Below are 14,647 nucleotides of genomic sequence, written 5' to 3'. Positions count from 1 at the left end.
CCCTGGGTGGGGGATGGCTGCCGCCCAGGGCAGGATGCGGCCAGGGATGCTCTGGAGTGGGAGAAGCGTTTTCGCACCCAGCTTGGGGCATGCGGTGCCACCTGCCACCCACTTTGAATGGGGAAAAGTCCCCTGGGGTGTGAGGCAGCGAGGGGAGCCTGACCCCCCAACAGCCCTGGCGCTGGGGTGAGGGGCACAGAATGCCCCCAGGAGCGGGTTGGGGGGTATAGGGGGGGTGTTTCTCCCCATTCCCCTTCACCCCACGGCAATTTCTCCCTGCCCCAAACCCGAAGGAGGGTCTCCCCCACCCAGAGCTGGCCCAATCCTGCTCGGGTGCTGCTGGCGTTCCCTCGCTAGCCACGAGATGGCAAGAGGAGACCGGCAGCCTGGGGCCTGATCCTGCACGGGGGTGTGGGTCCCTGATCCCGCTCTGGGGGATGTCGGGCCCTGGTCCTGCACTGGGGGGGAGTGGGCTGTGGTGGGCCTGATCCTGTACCAGGGGCTGTGGGGGGGTCCTGATCCAGCATTCCTGATCCTGCACCAGGGTGTGGGTCCCTGATCCTGCACGGGGGTTCGTGGGTGCCCTGATCCTGCAGCCTGGGCAGGATGAGACCTCACTGGTGCTGAGGACAAGCAGGCCAGAGAGCGCTGTAGGGTGGCCGTACCCCGCTTTGAGTGGAGTCAGGGCAGGTATGCATATACATATATATGTCATATACATATACATATATTAAAAAACCCCATACTTTTTCTGTAGGCGCTGTGCAAAGGGCAGCATCACATTTATACCTGATCCATGGTCACAGCGCCCTTACCGGGGTGTCCTTACGCTGCCCGGGGGGGTGTTAGCAACCTGCCCCCCCGCCTCTGCTGCCACCAGGAGCCAGCCTCCATGGAGCCCAGCCAAGGAAAATCAAGCAAATCCGGCAATTAATCCCTGCGGAGATCAACCCGGGCGCAACGAAGGGACGGTTTCATCCGGCAAACACGGGTCCCCATCGTCCTACCCCATCCCTGGACATGAAACAGCCATTTCACCCGCAAAGTGGCTTCGAGCGGCTGGGGGGGTCTGTCCCCCGACACGCGGGCGCTGCTGGAGGTGGGACACGTGGCCCCGACTGCATGTGGGGCTGGAGCCGGCACATGGGGAGGCACGAGCGATGGTGGCAGGGGACTGCGCCTTGTCCCTGTCCCCCTGTCCCTGCGGGGGAGGCAGAGGGGCAGCGCTTCAGGATCAGGGCAGCGTGTCCCCAGCATGTCCCCGTAGTGTCCCCGCGGTGTCCCCGCAGCGGCCGGGCGCAAATGCCAAGGACCGGCGGTGCCTGCTGCCATGGCCCTGAGCCCCAGCTCTGGGTGCCAGGTGAGTCCTCCAGCCGAGGCAGGACTCGCAGGAGGGGTCGCCTGCTCCCCCTCCTGTATTTATGGCACCAAGCCCCCCCAAGAAATGCCACCGCTCCCTCTGGGGGTGCTGCAGCTGGGGGGGTGCAGTGCTTAAAAAAAAAAAAAAAAAAGAAGGTAAAAAAGCAAGCAAAAGGAGAGGTTTTGGGGTGCAGGGCAGCGAGGAGCAGCCGGTGCTGGGCGGGGGCTGCAGCCCCCAGGCTCGTGGGGGGAGCGGGGGGCAGCAGGGACCCAATGTGGGTCCGGTCCTTAATTGCCAACCCAGGCGGGGCGCCGGGCTGAGCACCCCCGGGGCCGCACCGCCCTGGGGCCGCAGCCGGTGCCCGGGGCTGAGCGGCACCGAGCGGGGGCCTCGGCGGGACCCACGGCACCGCGGGCTGACCCCGCCCCCTGCGGGACCCCGCCCACACCCGCCTCAGCCCCGCCCAGACTCCACCCCTTAGGCCGACGGCAGATATAATCCCCCAATCGCCGCTGGGGAAGGGCTTTTCGGCCCCGCCCCTTATCCCGCCCCGCGCGCTGATTGGCGGCCGACGGCGCCGGCCCGCACATGGGCGCGGGGCTGGGTGAGCGCGGGTTCGAGGCTCCGCTCCGCTCCCTCGGCTCCGCTCCGCTGCCCGCCCGCCATGGCCCGGCGGAGCGCGCTCTCCATCCGCATCGTGGAGGGCAGGAACCTGCCCGCCAAGGACATGTGAGTGCCCCCGGGGGGCCGGGAGGAGTTTGGGGGGCACCCCGGGAGGAAGCCCCCCTGCCCCAGGAGTGCTGTGAAGTGTCCCCCCAACAGGTCCCTGTGCTTTGGGGACATCCCCCAGGGTGGCTTTGGGGTGTCCCCCCTGCTTTGGGGGCTTTTCCAGAATGGCTTGGCGTCCCCCCAGCAGTGCCCGTGCTTTGGGGGTTCTCCCCAGCGTGGCTTTGGGATCCCCCTTGCTTTGAGGTTTCCCACCAGGATGGATTTGGGTGCCCCCAGTAGTTCTCAGTGCTTTGGGGGCTCCCTCAGGAGCGCTTTGGTGTTCCCCTGCTTGGGGACATCCCCTGGGATGGCCTTGAGGTTGCCTCCCAGGAGCACCCAGTACTGTGGGGTGCCCCCAGCAGTGCTCCCACTTTGTGGGGCTCACCCTGTGCTGCCATGGGGCAGGTTTGCCCCTGCCATGCTCCCCCCCACACCTGCAGCTGACCGTGGAGCTGGGTCCTTTGTAGGGACCCCCGGACATAAAGCAGGACCCCCGGTACAGCCGTCCCCCAAAAGGAGCAGGGAGGAGCCCTGGTGCTCTGGCCCCTGTCACCGCTCCGTTCCCAGCCCCGGCTCAAGCCCACCTGGCTGCGGTCCAGGGGGCTCCGCTGGCAGCCCCTTGGGTCGGGCTTTCCCTCCTTGGCAGCCCCCCAAGGGCTGCCCACGTGTCCCGGCGTTATCCTCATCGCTCTGATCCTTATGGGGTGGGATGTGGGGACAATGTTGGGGTGGGATGGGGGGATGGCATCGGGGTGGCCCCCAGCCACCAAGGTAGTGGGAGGCTGTTGAGGAGCACTCGGCAGCTGGGCAGGGTCAGGGCTGCCGGAATACCAGCAAAAATCCCTGCAGCCGTCATGGAAAAAGAGGATAAAAAAGGAAAGAAACATGACTTTTTTTTTTTTTTTTTCTTTTTTTAAATCCCATGTGTCAGGGCCTGATTTTTAAATCCCTTGGCATAACTCCCTGCCGGGAGCTTGGACCAGCGCGGACAGGCTCTGGTTTTTAGGAGGCTCTGGTTTCTAGGAGAGTGCGTTGCAGAACGCTGCTGTGTGATAACGCCTTGAGCGGAGCTTTCCAGACTGGAGGCTTTGGGACGCGGCTTTGGGGAGGGAGAGCAGCCGCCCCGGCAGGGAGGGAAACCTGAGCGCCGGATCCGGCACGGTCACCTTGGCCGCGTCTGGCCGCCGTCCCCCTCCTCTGCGGGCAGGGGCTTATGAGATCCGGTTCCTCTGCTCTGCTCTGGCACAGCCTTTGGGATCGCCGCCGGTTTCCCCAGGGGAAAGCCATCTGTGGGGTGTCAGTGGTGACCCCGGGTGTGTTTGCAGGTCAGACCCTGCTTGCAAGCACCCACGGGTGATGTGGCACCCCCAAACCCCTGTGGGGCCCCGCAGCTCCTGCAGGATTCGGCACAGGGCGTCGCAGGAGCAGGATTTGGCCGATATTGCTGTGGTTTGTGACCCCCCGGTGCCACCCTGCTCCAAGGAACCACACCACCGGCAGCCCCCTCCTCTCCCCCGGCAGCAGCAATGTGATTTCCCCAGGGTTTAGCCCAGGTCACCACTGTGCCCACAGGTCTCCCACCTCCTCCCAGTGCAGAAGAGCTGCTGTTTGGTTTTGCCTTCCAAGCCAGTGCCCGCCCAGCGCGGGGCTTGGCACCGTGCAGCCACAAAACCGTGAAACTGCCCATAAAGAGGCAGGAAACCCGCTCCTGCTTTCGCCATCCGGCACGTCGCTGCCTAACGCTGGGGCCAGAACCCGGGCAGGGGGGAATGGCCACAGCAGCTCTGGCTCAGCCCTGGGTGGGCTCTGCCCCTGTGTCCCCCCCCCCACCCAGGATGACGCAGTGGGAGCGTGAGCCCCCTCCCAGCTGAGCGCTGTGAAATCCTCCCCTGCATCTTCATTGCAGGAAAGCAAGGAAAATGATTTATTTGATGTTATTTTATTTTATTGCCTCCCGACGAAGGGCTGGGCAAAGCAGCGCCGCTGTCTACACCAGTGAATTTTTAATTGCAAAACTCAATGCCTCAGCCCCTAGTGCTGCCCGCCGGGACAGATGGCTGCAGGGAGCACACATGAGTATTTCCTTCCCCCCCCCCCCAATTTATACTGTGCTATCAATCTTTAAAGCTTCAGTCTTCATTTCCTCTTTTTAAAGCCCAACGTTCCCCTTTCCTAGCTCCTTCCCCTGCAGCAACCCCCCAGCCTTGCCTCCTGCGGCCGCCCGTGCTGGCGTGGAGGGGCCGAGGCGGCTGGCCGAAGCAAGCCGTGCTCTGCGTAAGCGTCAGCACGATGCCCAGCACCCACTGAGAGCCTGCAAGCCTTATAAATCTCTTCCCCTGACATCTCCCGGGCACTGGTTAGCATCCAGGAGTGGCAATGCCATGCAGACGATGTCACCCAGTGCAGTGCCGGCTTCCCCGCTTGCCTTTGGAGCGGGGATTTATCCCCCACTGATGCGGACCGCGGGCTCCCCAGCAGCTCGGGCACCTCCTGCAGCCCGTGGAGGATGGATTTTGGCCGCCCTGTGTTTTAATCACTGGAGCACGCGATGCCCGAGTACTGCAAGGGTGGCTTCATGGCACCCTGCGTCCCAGGGGACGTGGAGCAGCCCATGTGCTCGAAACGTCCCCAGGTTGAAGACAAGGTTTTCCTGCTGCTGCCATCGAGGCAGCTCCCATCTGAAGCCTGCCCCGTGTTGCTGGGCACGGCTCAGGCGGGCAGATGTTCCCTTTCTGCCTGCGTGCTCCCTGCCTGCTTGATGGTTTGCATAAGGCAGGAAATGTCAGCAACAGGCTCTGGTTAATGGCGCTTCATCCACCGCTCTCACTAAAACCCTCTCAGGTGGGCGGCTGGCGATGGGGGCAGGCAGGCAGAAAGCTGCTCTTAGCAACCTGCCTGCACTGCCGGCACCACGCGTGGCCCGAAATGCTTGGGGTGCCTGGTGATGGGGATGCCAGCGCGGTGCCTGGGAATGCTCAGCCCAGAGAAACCCCCCGCAACCGTGTTTTGCAGGGCAGGGAGCACCCCAAACCCTTTCAATCCCCCAAACCCTTTTAATCCCCCTGGCAGCTGGCTCTCAACCTCCCTGGTTTTGGGATGGGGAAATTGCTCCGTGCTTGGGGTCCCCAAACCCCCACCCGTGCGCTCCCCCCCCTTCTCTGGGACACTCGCGGCTGGCTGACGAACGCTGCCAGAACCGGCGTTAATGAGTAACCGTGCTCAGAGCGGGCTGCTCTGTGCCGGCTGCCTGCGGGACAGGAGCCACAACCTTTCCGCCCTCTTGGCCAGCACCCAGGTCCTGCTGGCTCCTCTGCCTCCAGCCGGAGCCCCCACCCCTGCCTGCAACTGAGTCACCTCATTTCTGATGAACTGGGGCAATAAGCTGTAAAATGGTGATTTTTTTTTTATTTTTTTTTTTTGGCAGCAGCGCACAGGAGCGATGACTCGGGTCGTCCCCGGGGAGGAAGCGGGGTCAGAGCATCGTGGCGGTTGCCAACAGCCCGTGGCTACCGTGGCACGTGCTGCCTGCCCTTTGCACCCTCTGCATCACTGGAGGTGTCCCCAGGGATGTCCCCATCCCTACGGAGGTGTCGGGGCTCTGGGTGCGCCCCAGGGCTGGAGGAGGCTGCTGTGGCCTCGCTCCCAGTGTGTGCAACGGGGCTGCGGGTGCCTGGAGCCGTTTCGGGGAAAGGGTGGGTTTTGTTTGTTCTTCGCCTTCCTATTTGGAAGAGGAAAGCCACTTTCAGCTGCCAGCGGGATGCGGTGGCCGGACACGGTCAGGGATGTTTTTCCCCAGGCTGGGGGTGAAGCCGGGGTCACCACGTGCCTGCAGCCATGGCCAAATCCACCCACTGAAGCCTCTGGCTTGTGGGGGTGCCTCTGTACCCCAGCACCCCATAGCCCTGGGGTGTCCCTACAAGGGGCACCTGCAAGGTCCCCCTCTGTGGGGGGGTTTGCCAGGGCTGAAGGCTTTGGTGGCCCATGACCACGAGAGCCCCACGGGGTTGGGGCGGGGGGCCAGGGCCGTGGCTGGCGGCGCTGACAGAGCCGTGCCATGTTCTTCTAGCACGGGGAGCAGCGACCCGTACTGCATCGTGAAGATCGACGATGAGGCCATCATCCGGTGAGTGGCTCCATGTCCCTGGCTGGTCCCCAAACCTGCTGGCACACCCGGCTCCTGGCAGGTTCCTCCATCTACCCTGCTGCAGGCACAATAGTGTTATTACTATTATTATTATTATTATTATTCTCTGCTTTGGGCTGAGCCGCTCCTCCAGACACAGGCTGCGATGTCTAACAGCTCATGGCCACCCCCAACCCTGTAAGCCACCCTCCGTGTCTTGCCAGCCTAGAGCCACAAGACAGGACAGGGACAGGGACCCATCCCCTGCCCCAGCTGAGGGTTCAAAACTGTGGGTGCTGCCCCCAGCCATGTGTCACCGAAAGCTGGGAAGCTCACCGGGCTGGGGAGGTGGGGAGTGCCCCGGCGAGGCAGCCCCATCCCCACCGTCACCGGTGCCATCTGCCCCACAGGACTGCCACGGTGTGGAAGACGCTGTCCCCGTTCTGGGGGGAGGAGTACGAGGTGCACCTCCAGCCCACCTTTCACAGCGTCTCCATCTACGTCATGGATGAGGATGCGCTCAGGTACGGGCAGGTCGGCTGCGGGGCGGTGGGGGCTCGGCATGGGGACACGGAGCTTGGTGGCTTTGGCTGCCTGCATGCTCAACCCCGTTGTAGACACCAGAGAATCCGCACCTAGCCGTGCTGGCTTGGGCTTTGGGACACAAATGGGTCAAGTTGTTTCCCTGTTATTTGCAGCAAAGGGTGGCTGACACACTCCATGGGGACAGAAGCACCACGGTGGCCCCAGCCCAGGGCACCCAGGCACCTTGTCCCCCCTGAAATACGCGGCAGGGGCTGTCCTGCCTGGGGTCCGGCGGAGCAGGCGGGCTCTAATCCCATGCCATGTCCTGCTCCCGGCTTTTGTTTTCCAGCCGCGATGACGTTATTGGGAAGGTCTGCATCACCCGGGACATGCTGGCGGAGCACCCCAAGGGTAGGGGGACAGGTGGCCAGGAGGGTCCCAACAGGGACCTGTCTCCCACCCCTGCAACAAGCCGGTCCCGAGGGGCCCCCCCAGTGACCCCCCCATGAGGGTTCCCCCCTTTTCCCACAGGCTACAGCGGCTGGGTGAGCCTCAGCGAGGTGGACCCTGACGAGGAGGTGCAGGGGGAGATCCACCTGCGGGTGGAGGTCCTGGGGAGCCAGGGCAGCCGGCGGCTGCTGTGCTGCACCGTGCTGGAGGCCAGGTGAGGAGGGGACACGGGGGTGGCAGGGGGCTGCGTGTGCAGCTGGGACACGTACGGTGAGTCCTGGCTGCTCTGTGACTCAGTTTCCCCACTGTATCAGAGTCTTCTCAGTTATCCTCCCTTGGGTGCAGAGCATCCTCCCCACCACCCAGCAGCTGATGGGGGTCCTGGGGCAGGGTTCACTTCATCTGCTGGTCTTTAGGGCGAGCATCTCGAGATGCTGGGGAACCGAGGAGGAGAGTGGGTGCCATGGGTGCCTGTAGGTATTTTGGGAGGATACTGGCAAGTTCCCTCTCTTCTCGGCAGGGATTTGGCCAGGAAGGACCGGAACGGTGCCTCCGACCCCTTTGTCCGCCTGCGCTACAACGGGAAGGCGCAGGAGAGCACCGTGAGTATGACTTCAGTTTATTGTGATCCCCCAACCTGCCGGCGGTGCAGGTGAAATCATTCCACTGGGAAGCCCGGACCTCAGCCAGGAGCCATCCCTGTCCCCCAGCATCCCCAGCTTGGTGTCCCTGGGGGGGGAGTGTCGGATCCACCCGGCGAGGGGGGATGAAGCCGTTGTCTTTGCAGGTGGTCAAGAAATCCTGCTACCCCCGCTGGAACGAGACCTTCGAGTTCGAGCTGGCCGAGCCCGCCGGGGAGAAGCTGTGCGTGGAGGTGTGGGACTGGGACCTCGTCGGTAGGAACGACTTCCTGGGCAAGGTGAGCCCCCAAACCCCGTCACCGCTGCCGGGGGGGCCCTGTCCGGCTGCCTGCCCGACCTCCTCCTGCCTTCCTCTCCCAGGTGGTGTTCAGCGTGCAGGGGCTGGAGGCAGCCGGGCAGGAGGAGGGCTGGTTCAGGCTGCAGCCAGACAAGTCCAAGCCAAGGGAGGACGAGTGAGTCTCAGCACGGGGGTGTTGGGGTGTGCCAGGAGTGATCCCGGTGCAGGGGTGTTGGGGAGGGGGTTATTCCTGGGCAGCATCATCCCTTGGGAGGGGCAGCTCCTGGCAATGCCCTTGTCTGGGAGGGGGGGCAAGTGCAGGGCAGCCCCACCTGCCTGCCCAGGCTTTCCCGGGCTATCGGGCCACCTCCTGCTTGGTGAGGTACTTCTCCATCCCTCCATCCACCCACTCTGTGCTCCTGCAGGCACCGAGCCAGCCTGGGCTCGCTGCAGCTGCAGGTGAGGCTGCGGGATGAGATGGTGCTGCCCTCCCACTGCTACCAGCCCCTGGTCCAGCTCCTGTGCCAGGAGGTGAAGTCGGGGCGCCAGGTGAGGGGTCCATGCAAAGCCCTGCCGGGGCACCCACCTTCCTCCGGCTCTCTGCCAGGGCGCGCGTCTCCCTCGGGCCATCACGTCGTGGTGCCTCTCCCCACCAGGACGGCCAAGTGCACCTGGTCACCCTCCTGGATGAAACCACCACGGCCGAGTGCCGGCAGGAGGTCGCCATCAACTTGGTTAAACTCTTCCTGGGCCAAGGGCTGGTCAAGGAATTCCTGGACCTGCTCTTCGAGCTGGAGCTGGCCAAGCCCTGTAAGGCTGAAGCGGGGAGCGGAGCCGGAGGCTTCCAACCATCTCCTGGGGCTGCAAAACCTCTGGGACCTTGCGCGGTGATTTTTTTTTTTTTGGGGTGATGGTTGAGGTTCAGCCATCATGCTGTTCTCCGGGTGGGAACCTGTTGGGTTCATCGTGAGCAACTCATGGGCTGAGGTTGGCTGAGGTTGGTGGAGGAGCAGGTGGTTTGTGGTTAGGAAATCCCTGTAAACCCCATGGAAATGGCCGGGGGTGGAGGGCACAGCCCCTGTAAATGCCCCCCATGACTGCAGCTGCCCGGTGGGTGACCTGTGGCCATCCCCCAGGCCACAGACCCTCTCCTGTTTTGCAGGTGAGCCCAACACTTTGTTCCGGAGCAACTCCCTGGCTTCAAAATCGATGGAGTCCTTCCTCAAGGTGCCGCACTGCCCGAAACCTGCTCTTCCCAGGTCACCCTGCCTCTGGGCTGTCCCCACTGGGGCCAGTTCCTGGGGGGAGTACTGGGAGGGCTGGTGGGGCTGTGTCTTCCTCTGGGGCTGGGAGGTTGGAGAAAATCCCCTGGGTGACCCTTATCGTGGAGTCTGGGGGTGTCGGGTGCCAAACCTGTGGCCATGCCCCCCATCACTGTCCCCCCACGCACTGGCTGTGCATGATCCCTCGGCAGGTGACGGGGATGCCGTACCTGCATGCCGTCCTGGGACCCACCATCACCCGTGTGTTCGAGGAGAAGAAGTACGTGGAGCTGGACCCCGGCAAGGTGGAGATCAAAGACGTCGGGTAAGGGGCACACAGGGTGGTGGGGTGGGGAGGCCCCAGCCGTGGGGCTGACAGCGCCGGTGCCTGCAGGTGCTCGGGGCTGCACCGGGTGCAGACGGAGGGCGAGGTGATCGAGCAGGGCCGCCAGCACCTCCAGTCCTACCTGAGCGAACTGCTGGACGCCATCGTCAAGTCGGTCCCGGCGTGTCCCCCCATCATCCGCGCCACTTTCCGGCAGCTCTTCCGGCGCGTTGGGGAGCGCTTCCCCCAGCACCAGGTTAGGCTGCAGCGGGGGATGGACCGAGGGTCAAACGGGGACGTCCCCAGGGGACAGGGTGCACTGGGTGCAGTCCCCAGCTTTGGTGGATGGGGTCCCCTTTGGGGGGGGGCGCAGGGATGGGGCGCAGGGGGACAGCGGGGCCATGCTGCACCCGAACAACAACCGTGGTGCTGGAAGCCAGCACCCATGTCCCTGGTGCATTGATGTATGCGGTGCCCGGGGATGTCCCGCGTTGGGACAGACCCTCACACGTCTCCCCTCGCCTTGGTCGGCCGCAGCACGCCAAGTTCGTGGCCGTCACCAGCTTCCTCTGCCTCCGCTTCTTCTCGCCGGCCATCATGACCCCCAAGCTCTTCCATCTGCGGGAGACACATGCTGACGCACGCACCAGCCGCACGCTGCTGCTCCTGGCCAAGGTGGGACGGGGGGGGATGTTGGGGAGGGGGGGGAGTGTCACCCAGGTGGGGTTTTTGGGGTGCCTGGCTGCTTCCCATTGGGGACGGCTGGGTCCCCTGCCAGTGACGCCGCCATCCCTGGGGGTCTCCAGGCTGTCCAGATGGTGGGCAACATGGAGCCGGCGGCCGGGCGGGCCAAGGAGGCCTGGCTGGCCCCGCTGCTGCCTGCTCTGCAGCAGGGCATCGCCCAGATGAAGGACTTCATCGCCCGGCTGGTGGGGACGGAGGAAGAGGAGGAGGAGGAGGAAGGTGAGGGTCGGCCGCTGGGCCCCCCTGCTGCAGTGGTGAAGGAGGGGCTGCTCTTCGTCCACAAGACACGGGGCAAGGGGCCGCTGCTCGCTGCCGCTGCCAAGAAACTCCACTTCTGCCTCACCGGGGAGGCCCTCAGCTTCGGCAAGAGCCCCGGTGCCGAGGTAGGGGGTTGCCGGGGGGGTGGTGAGGGTGGTGGCAGGGTGGGTGGCACTGATCCCCTGTGTCATGTGTGTCGTCGTCCCCCCCATCAGCGTAGCGGCACCATCGCCCTGGCCGACATCCTCGCTGCCGAGAAGGTGGAGGAGAAGAGCTTCGGGAGCTCCCATGTCATGCAGGTGGTCTATGTGGGTGCGGGCGGGCAGCAGGAGACAGCCTACCTCCAGTGCAAGGTGGGACGGGGACAGGGATGGGGACACCCACACCCCACACCCCAGAGGGTGTCACAGCCCCCTCACCGCACCCCCCCCCCCCCAGTGTGTCAACGAGCTGAACCAGTGGCTGTCGGCCCTGCGCAAGGTGTGCGTCAACAACCCCCGCGTGCTCCGTGCCTACCACCCCGGCGTCTTCCGCGGGGACAAGTGGAGCTGCTGTCACCAGAGGGAGAGGACAGGTACCGGGGAGGGCGCCCGGGACCCCTGCGGGGGTGCTGGTGGCGTGTCCCCCTCCCCCCATCGTGAGCCCGCTGTCCCACAGGGCTGGGGTGCGACCGGACCCGGCATGGCGTCACCCTGCAGGACTGGGGTGACCCCCTGGACCCCGCGGTGGAGGCGCAGCGCCTCTTCCAGCACCTCCAGGGCCTCCGAGGGACCCTCAGGTGAGCCCCCGCCCTGGGGGGGACCCCCCAGTACCCCCCGGCACCCCCCCCCCTCCTGCCAAGGGCCTGTCCCTCTCCTCCCCCTCTCCCCAGGGAAAAGTACTGGGAGCTGCTGGAGCCAGAGGATGCCCAAAATGGCCCCCGGGGTGAAGGTAGGTTTGGGGGGTGGGGGGGATTTTGGGGACCCCATTGGGGATGCTCTGGTTGGGACATGTCCCCAGGGATCGGGGGGGGTGCTGTGGTGGTTGTGGGGTGCCCCCCTTGGGGGGTGCAGGGTCTCACTGCTGCTCTCCCCCCCCCCGTCCCCCGCAGGTGCCCCCCTGCCCGAGAGGCTGAGCCGGCTCTTCGGGGTGCTGGGGGACCTGGAGGGCTGCCACCGCCTGGCGCAGCCCCCGGCCCTCCGACCCCCACCCTGCTGCAGCAGCTGCAGACTTGAGGGGCCCCGTGCCCCCCAGCCCTGGGGGGTCGGGGTCCCCACGCCTCGGGGACCGTGGCGGTGGCAATAAAGGCACTTTGTACCCTGCAGCCCTGTCCTGTCCGTCTCTGGTGGAGACGCTGCCGGCCACGGGGCCGGGCACTGATGGCTCGGGGGGGGAAGCGCTGGGTTGGGGACTGGTGAAAGTTCTGCTGGTGGCACTGGTGGCGGCACTGGTGGCAGCACTGGTGGTGCTACTTATGGTGGCACTGGTCATGGTGGCACTGGTGACATGGCTGGTGGCACTGCCGGTGCCATTTCTGGTGGCCACAGTGGTGGCATCACTGCTGGGGGTGTTGCTGATGGTGTCACTGGTGTTGGTGCTCCTCATGGCATCACTGATGGCCCTGCTGGTGCTACCTCTGGTGGCACCAACAGGGCACTGATGGTGGAACCACCAGTGGTTTTGCTGCTGATCCCACCAATGGTGGCACATGGTGTCACTGGTTGCCACCACTGCCCATAGTGGCACTGGTGACATCACTGGTAGCCCTGCAGGTGCCACTTCTGGTGGCTGCGGTGGCGTCATCACTGGAGGTTCTGCAGGGGGCCATTGCTGGTGGTGATGCTCTTCATGGCATCACCGATGACATCACCGCTGGCCGCGCCGGTGCCCTTTCTGGTGTCACCGACGGCGACGTCACCCCGGGGTGAGGGGGGGGGCCGAGCCTGCGCCGAGCCCTCCCGTCCACCTGGGGGCGCTGTCGCCGCCGGGAGCGGGCGGAAGTGACGCGGCGGGCGCCGTGGCAACGGGGAGGCGAGCGGCGGCGGCGGCGGGATGAACGCGCCTCCGGCCTTCGAGTCCTTTCTCCTCTTCGAGGGCGAGAAGAAGTGAGCGGTGGCGGAGAGGGGCGACCCTGGGTCGGGGCGCAGACCTTGGGTGGGCCGTGGGGGCCCGGGGCGAGGGGGGGGGGGAGGCCCGGGCTCCCCGTACGGGGAGCCCGGGCCTCCCCCCCCCTCGCCCCGGGCCCCCACGGCCTCCCGTGCTGTAATGGCGGAGCCGCTCCCTGAGGCGTTGCAGTAACGGCCTGTCTCTATATCCCCCTCAGGATCACCATCAACAAGGACACGAAGGTGCCCAACGCCTGCCTGTTCACCATCAACAAGGAGGACCACACGCTGGGGAACATCATCAAGTCGTGAGCTGGGGGTGGTGTAAATTTGGGGGGGTTTAGGGCTTTTTTTTTCCTCAGAAAGTTTAGTCACGTTGTGATAGTCAGGGCAAAGCAACGCTGCCTTTAAAAGGGAGGGAGTAGCCTCCACGAACACGGTCGTAACGCCCTGTTTGAAAGCGTGGTGGGAAAGCCCATCAGAAACGCGGCTTTTTAATTATTTTTTTTTTAATATAAAAAGCATTTGTATTTGTGCTGCGTGGTTGTTCACTGCTGCTTTTCCGTTCCAGGCAGTTACTGAAAGACCCCCAGGTGTTATTTGCGGGGTACAAGGTCCCGCACCCGCTGGAACACAAAATTATCATCCGTGTCCAAACCACCCCTGATTACAGCCCCCAGGAAGCGTTCACCAATGCCATCACGGATTTGATCAGTGAGCTCTCCCTCCTGGAGGAGAGGTTCAGGGTAAGTTTCTTTTACGTATTTGAGCTTCTTGCAATTAAAAGTTAAACAAAGCGAGGGGTTATATATTTTAGCGCTGCTATTTTAGGTCAATAAATGCATTAAAGCCATGCAGCATTGCGTTAGCTCCTGTCAAGGCATGGTGGAGCCTGGCTGCTCTTAACGGTTCTTTGCGTGCCCAACAAGGGTTCAGTGGGTGCTCTGGAATTCCCTAGATGGCCGGCATTGGTTTTCTCACAGTCTTATTAGTGTAGAAAACAATTTTCCAAGTGTTTTTCTTTTTTTACTTCTGCCAAATTCTGGGACAGTGTTTTTTGTTGTTGTTTTGACCGCTTCTCATTGCTTTCCACTCAGCTGTGCCATTGTATTTATTTAGCCCCTGATTTTTGAGAATTAATCTGCCCGAAAGGTTATTCAGGCAAAACCGGGGGGACTATGAACAGGATACTGTCTGGGTAGTGTTCTCTGACGTGCTGGTAAAAGGTAACAGTGCACCAATTTTGGAAATATGTTTTGATATTAATTTAAGTATTATTTTTCTGGGTGGTGTAGAGATTTCCACTGATGGTTTGTGGTTCTTCTTGCGTTTCACAGAAGACTGTTATGAATGTTTAACCTTCTCCAGCTCAGTAACAGTTCTTGTCTTAACGTATGTATTTTTGTTTGTGTTTTACAGGTTGCTATTAAAGACAAACAAGAAGGAATCGAGTAAAATCACCCCATTTAGAGTGGACTGTACTTCTGAGGCAGAATGATGTGTCTGTTAGTTGAATGCTGTATTTAAACCTCCGTTCATGGCAAATATTTTCCCCCTTCTCCCACGTATGTTTAATTTTTGACAGCAGCAGTGATATTTTGAGGTGTGTTGTTTTTTTGGTTTTTTTTTTTTTAATACCAGACAGGCACTTTGCCAAGAGGATAAATGTCTTGTTTGATTTGATGGATAAGTCATTAAAATGATTTCTACTTTTCTAATTGGAGCCTTAAGGCAAATATTTGTACTGGGCTGTTGGCGAGTTTCTTGTGAGTGTACTTCCAGAATGAGAAGCTGCTGAGTGACAGCGGTAGATGAACTCTCTGCTTTTCC

The 14,647-nt window shown here is 62.6% G+C and overlaps 2 protein-coding genes across 3 annotated transcripts; both read left to right on the top strand.

Moving 5' to 3' along the window:
* The first annotated feature begins 2,024 nt into the window (after positions 1–2,024).
* Positions 2,025–12,036, top strand: LOC127024328 (ras GTPase-activating protein 4-like). The gene is given in 21 exon segments (XM_050908849.1): positions 2,025–2,089; positions 6,195–6,251; positions 6,662–6,775; positions 7,126–7,187; positions 7,308–7,440; positions 7,747–7,828; positions 8,014–8,145; positions 8,228–8,319; positions 8,570–8,693; positions 8,801–8,954; positions 9,307–9,371; positions 9,619–9,731; positions 9,801–9,987; positions 10,269–10,469; positions 10,472–10,858; positions 10,949–11,086; positions 11,172–11,307; positions 11,391–11,511; positions 11,605–11,663; positions 11,824–11,904; positions 11,907–12,036. Coding segments are annotated over 21 exon segments (2,544 nt in total). The 3' UTR covers positions 11,948–12,036.
* A 719-nt stretch (positions 12,037–12,755) lies between these two features.
* LOC127024252 (DNA-directed RNA polymerase II subunit RPB11-a) lies at positions 12,756–14,535 on the top strand. Of its 2 annotated transcripts, XM_050908696.1 has the most exons (4): positions 12,756–12,817; positions 13,036–13,125; positions 13,389–13,563; positions 14,237–14,535. In XM_050908696.1, exons 1-4 carry the CDS (start codon positions 12,765–12,767, stop codon positions 14,270–14,272), a joined length of 354 nt encoding a protein of 117 aa, XP_050764653.1. In that variant the 5' UTR covers positions 12,756–12,764; the 3' UTR covers positions 14,273–14,535. The 2 variants fall into 2 exon arrangements, with proteins under 2 accessions (XP_050764653.1, XP_050764654.1); XM_050908697.1 differs by lacking the exon at positions 13,036–13,125.
* The last annotated feature ends 112 nt before the right edge of the window (positions 14,536–14,647 follow it).

The sequence above is a fragment of the Gymnogyps californianus genome, chromosome 20 (genome assembly GCF_018139145.2).
Source record: "Gymnogyps californianus isolate 813 chromosome 20, ASM1813914v2, whole genome shotgun sequence".
In the NCBI taxonomy this organism is placed as follows: domain Eukaryota; kingdom Metazoa; phylum Chordata; class Aves; order Accipitriformes; family Cathartidae; genus Gymnogyps; species Gymnogyps californianus.
Note: the sequence above shows the minus strand (reverse complement) of the source record. Positions and strands in the feature narration are given on the sequence as shown.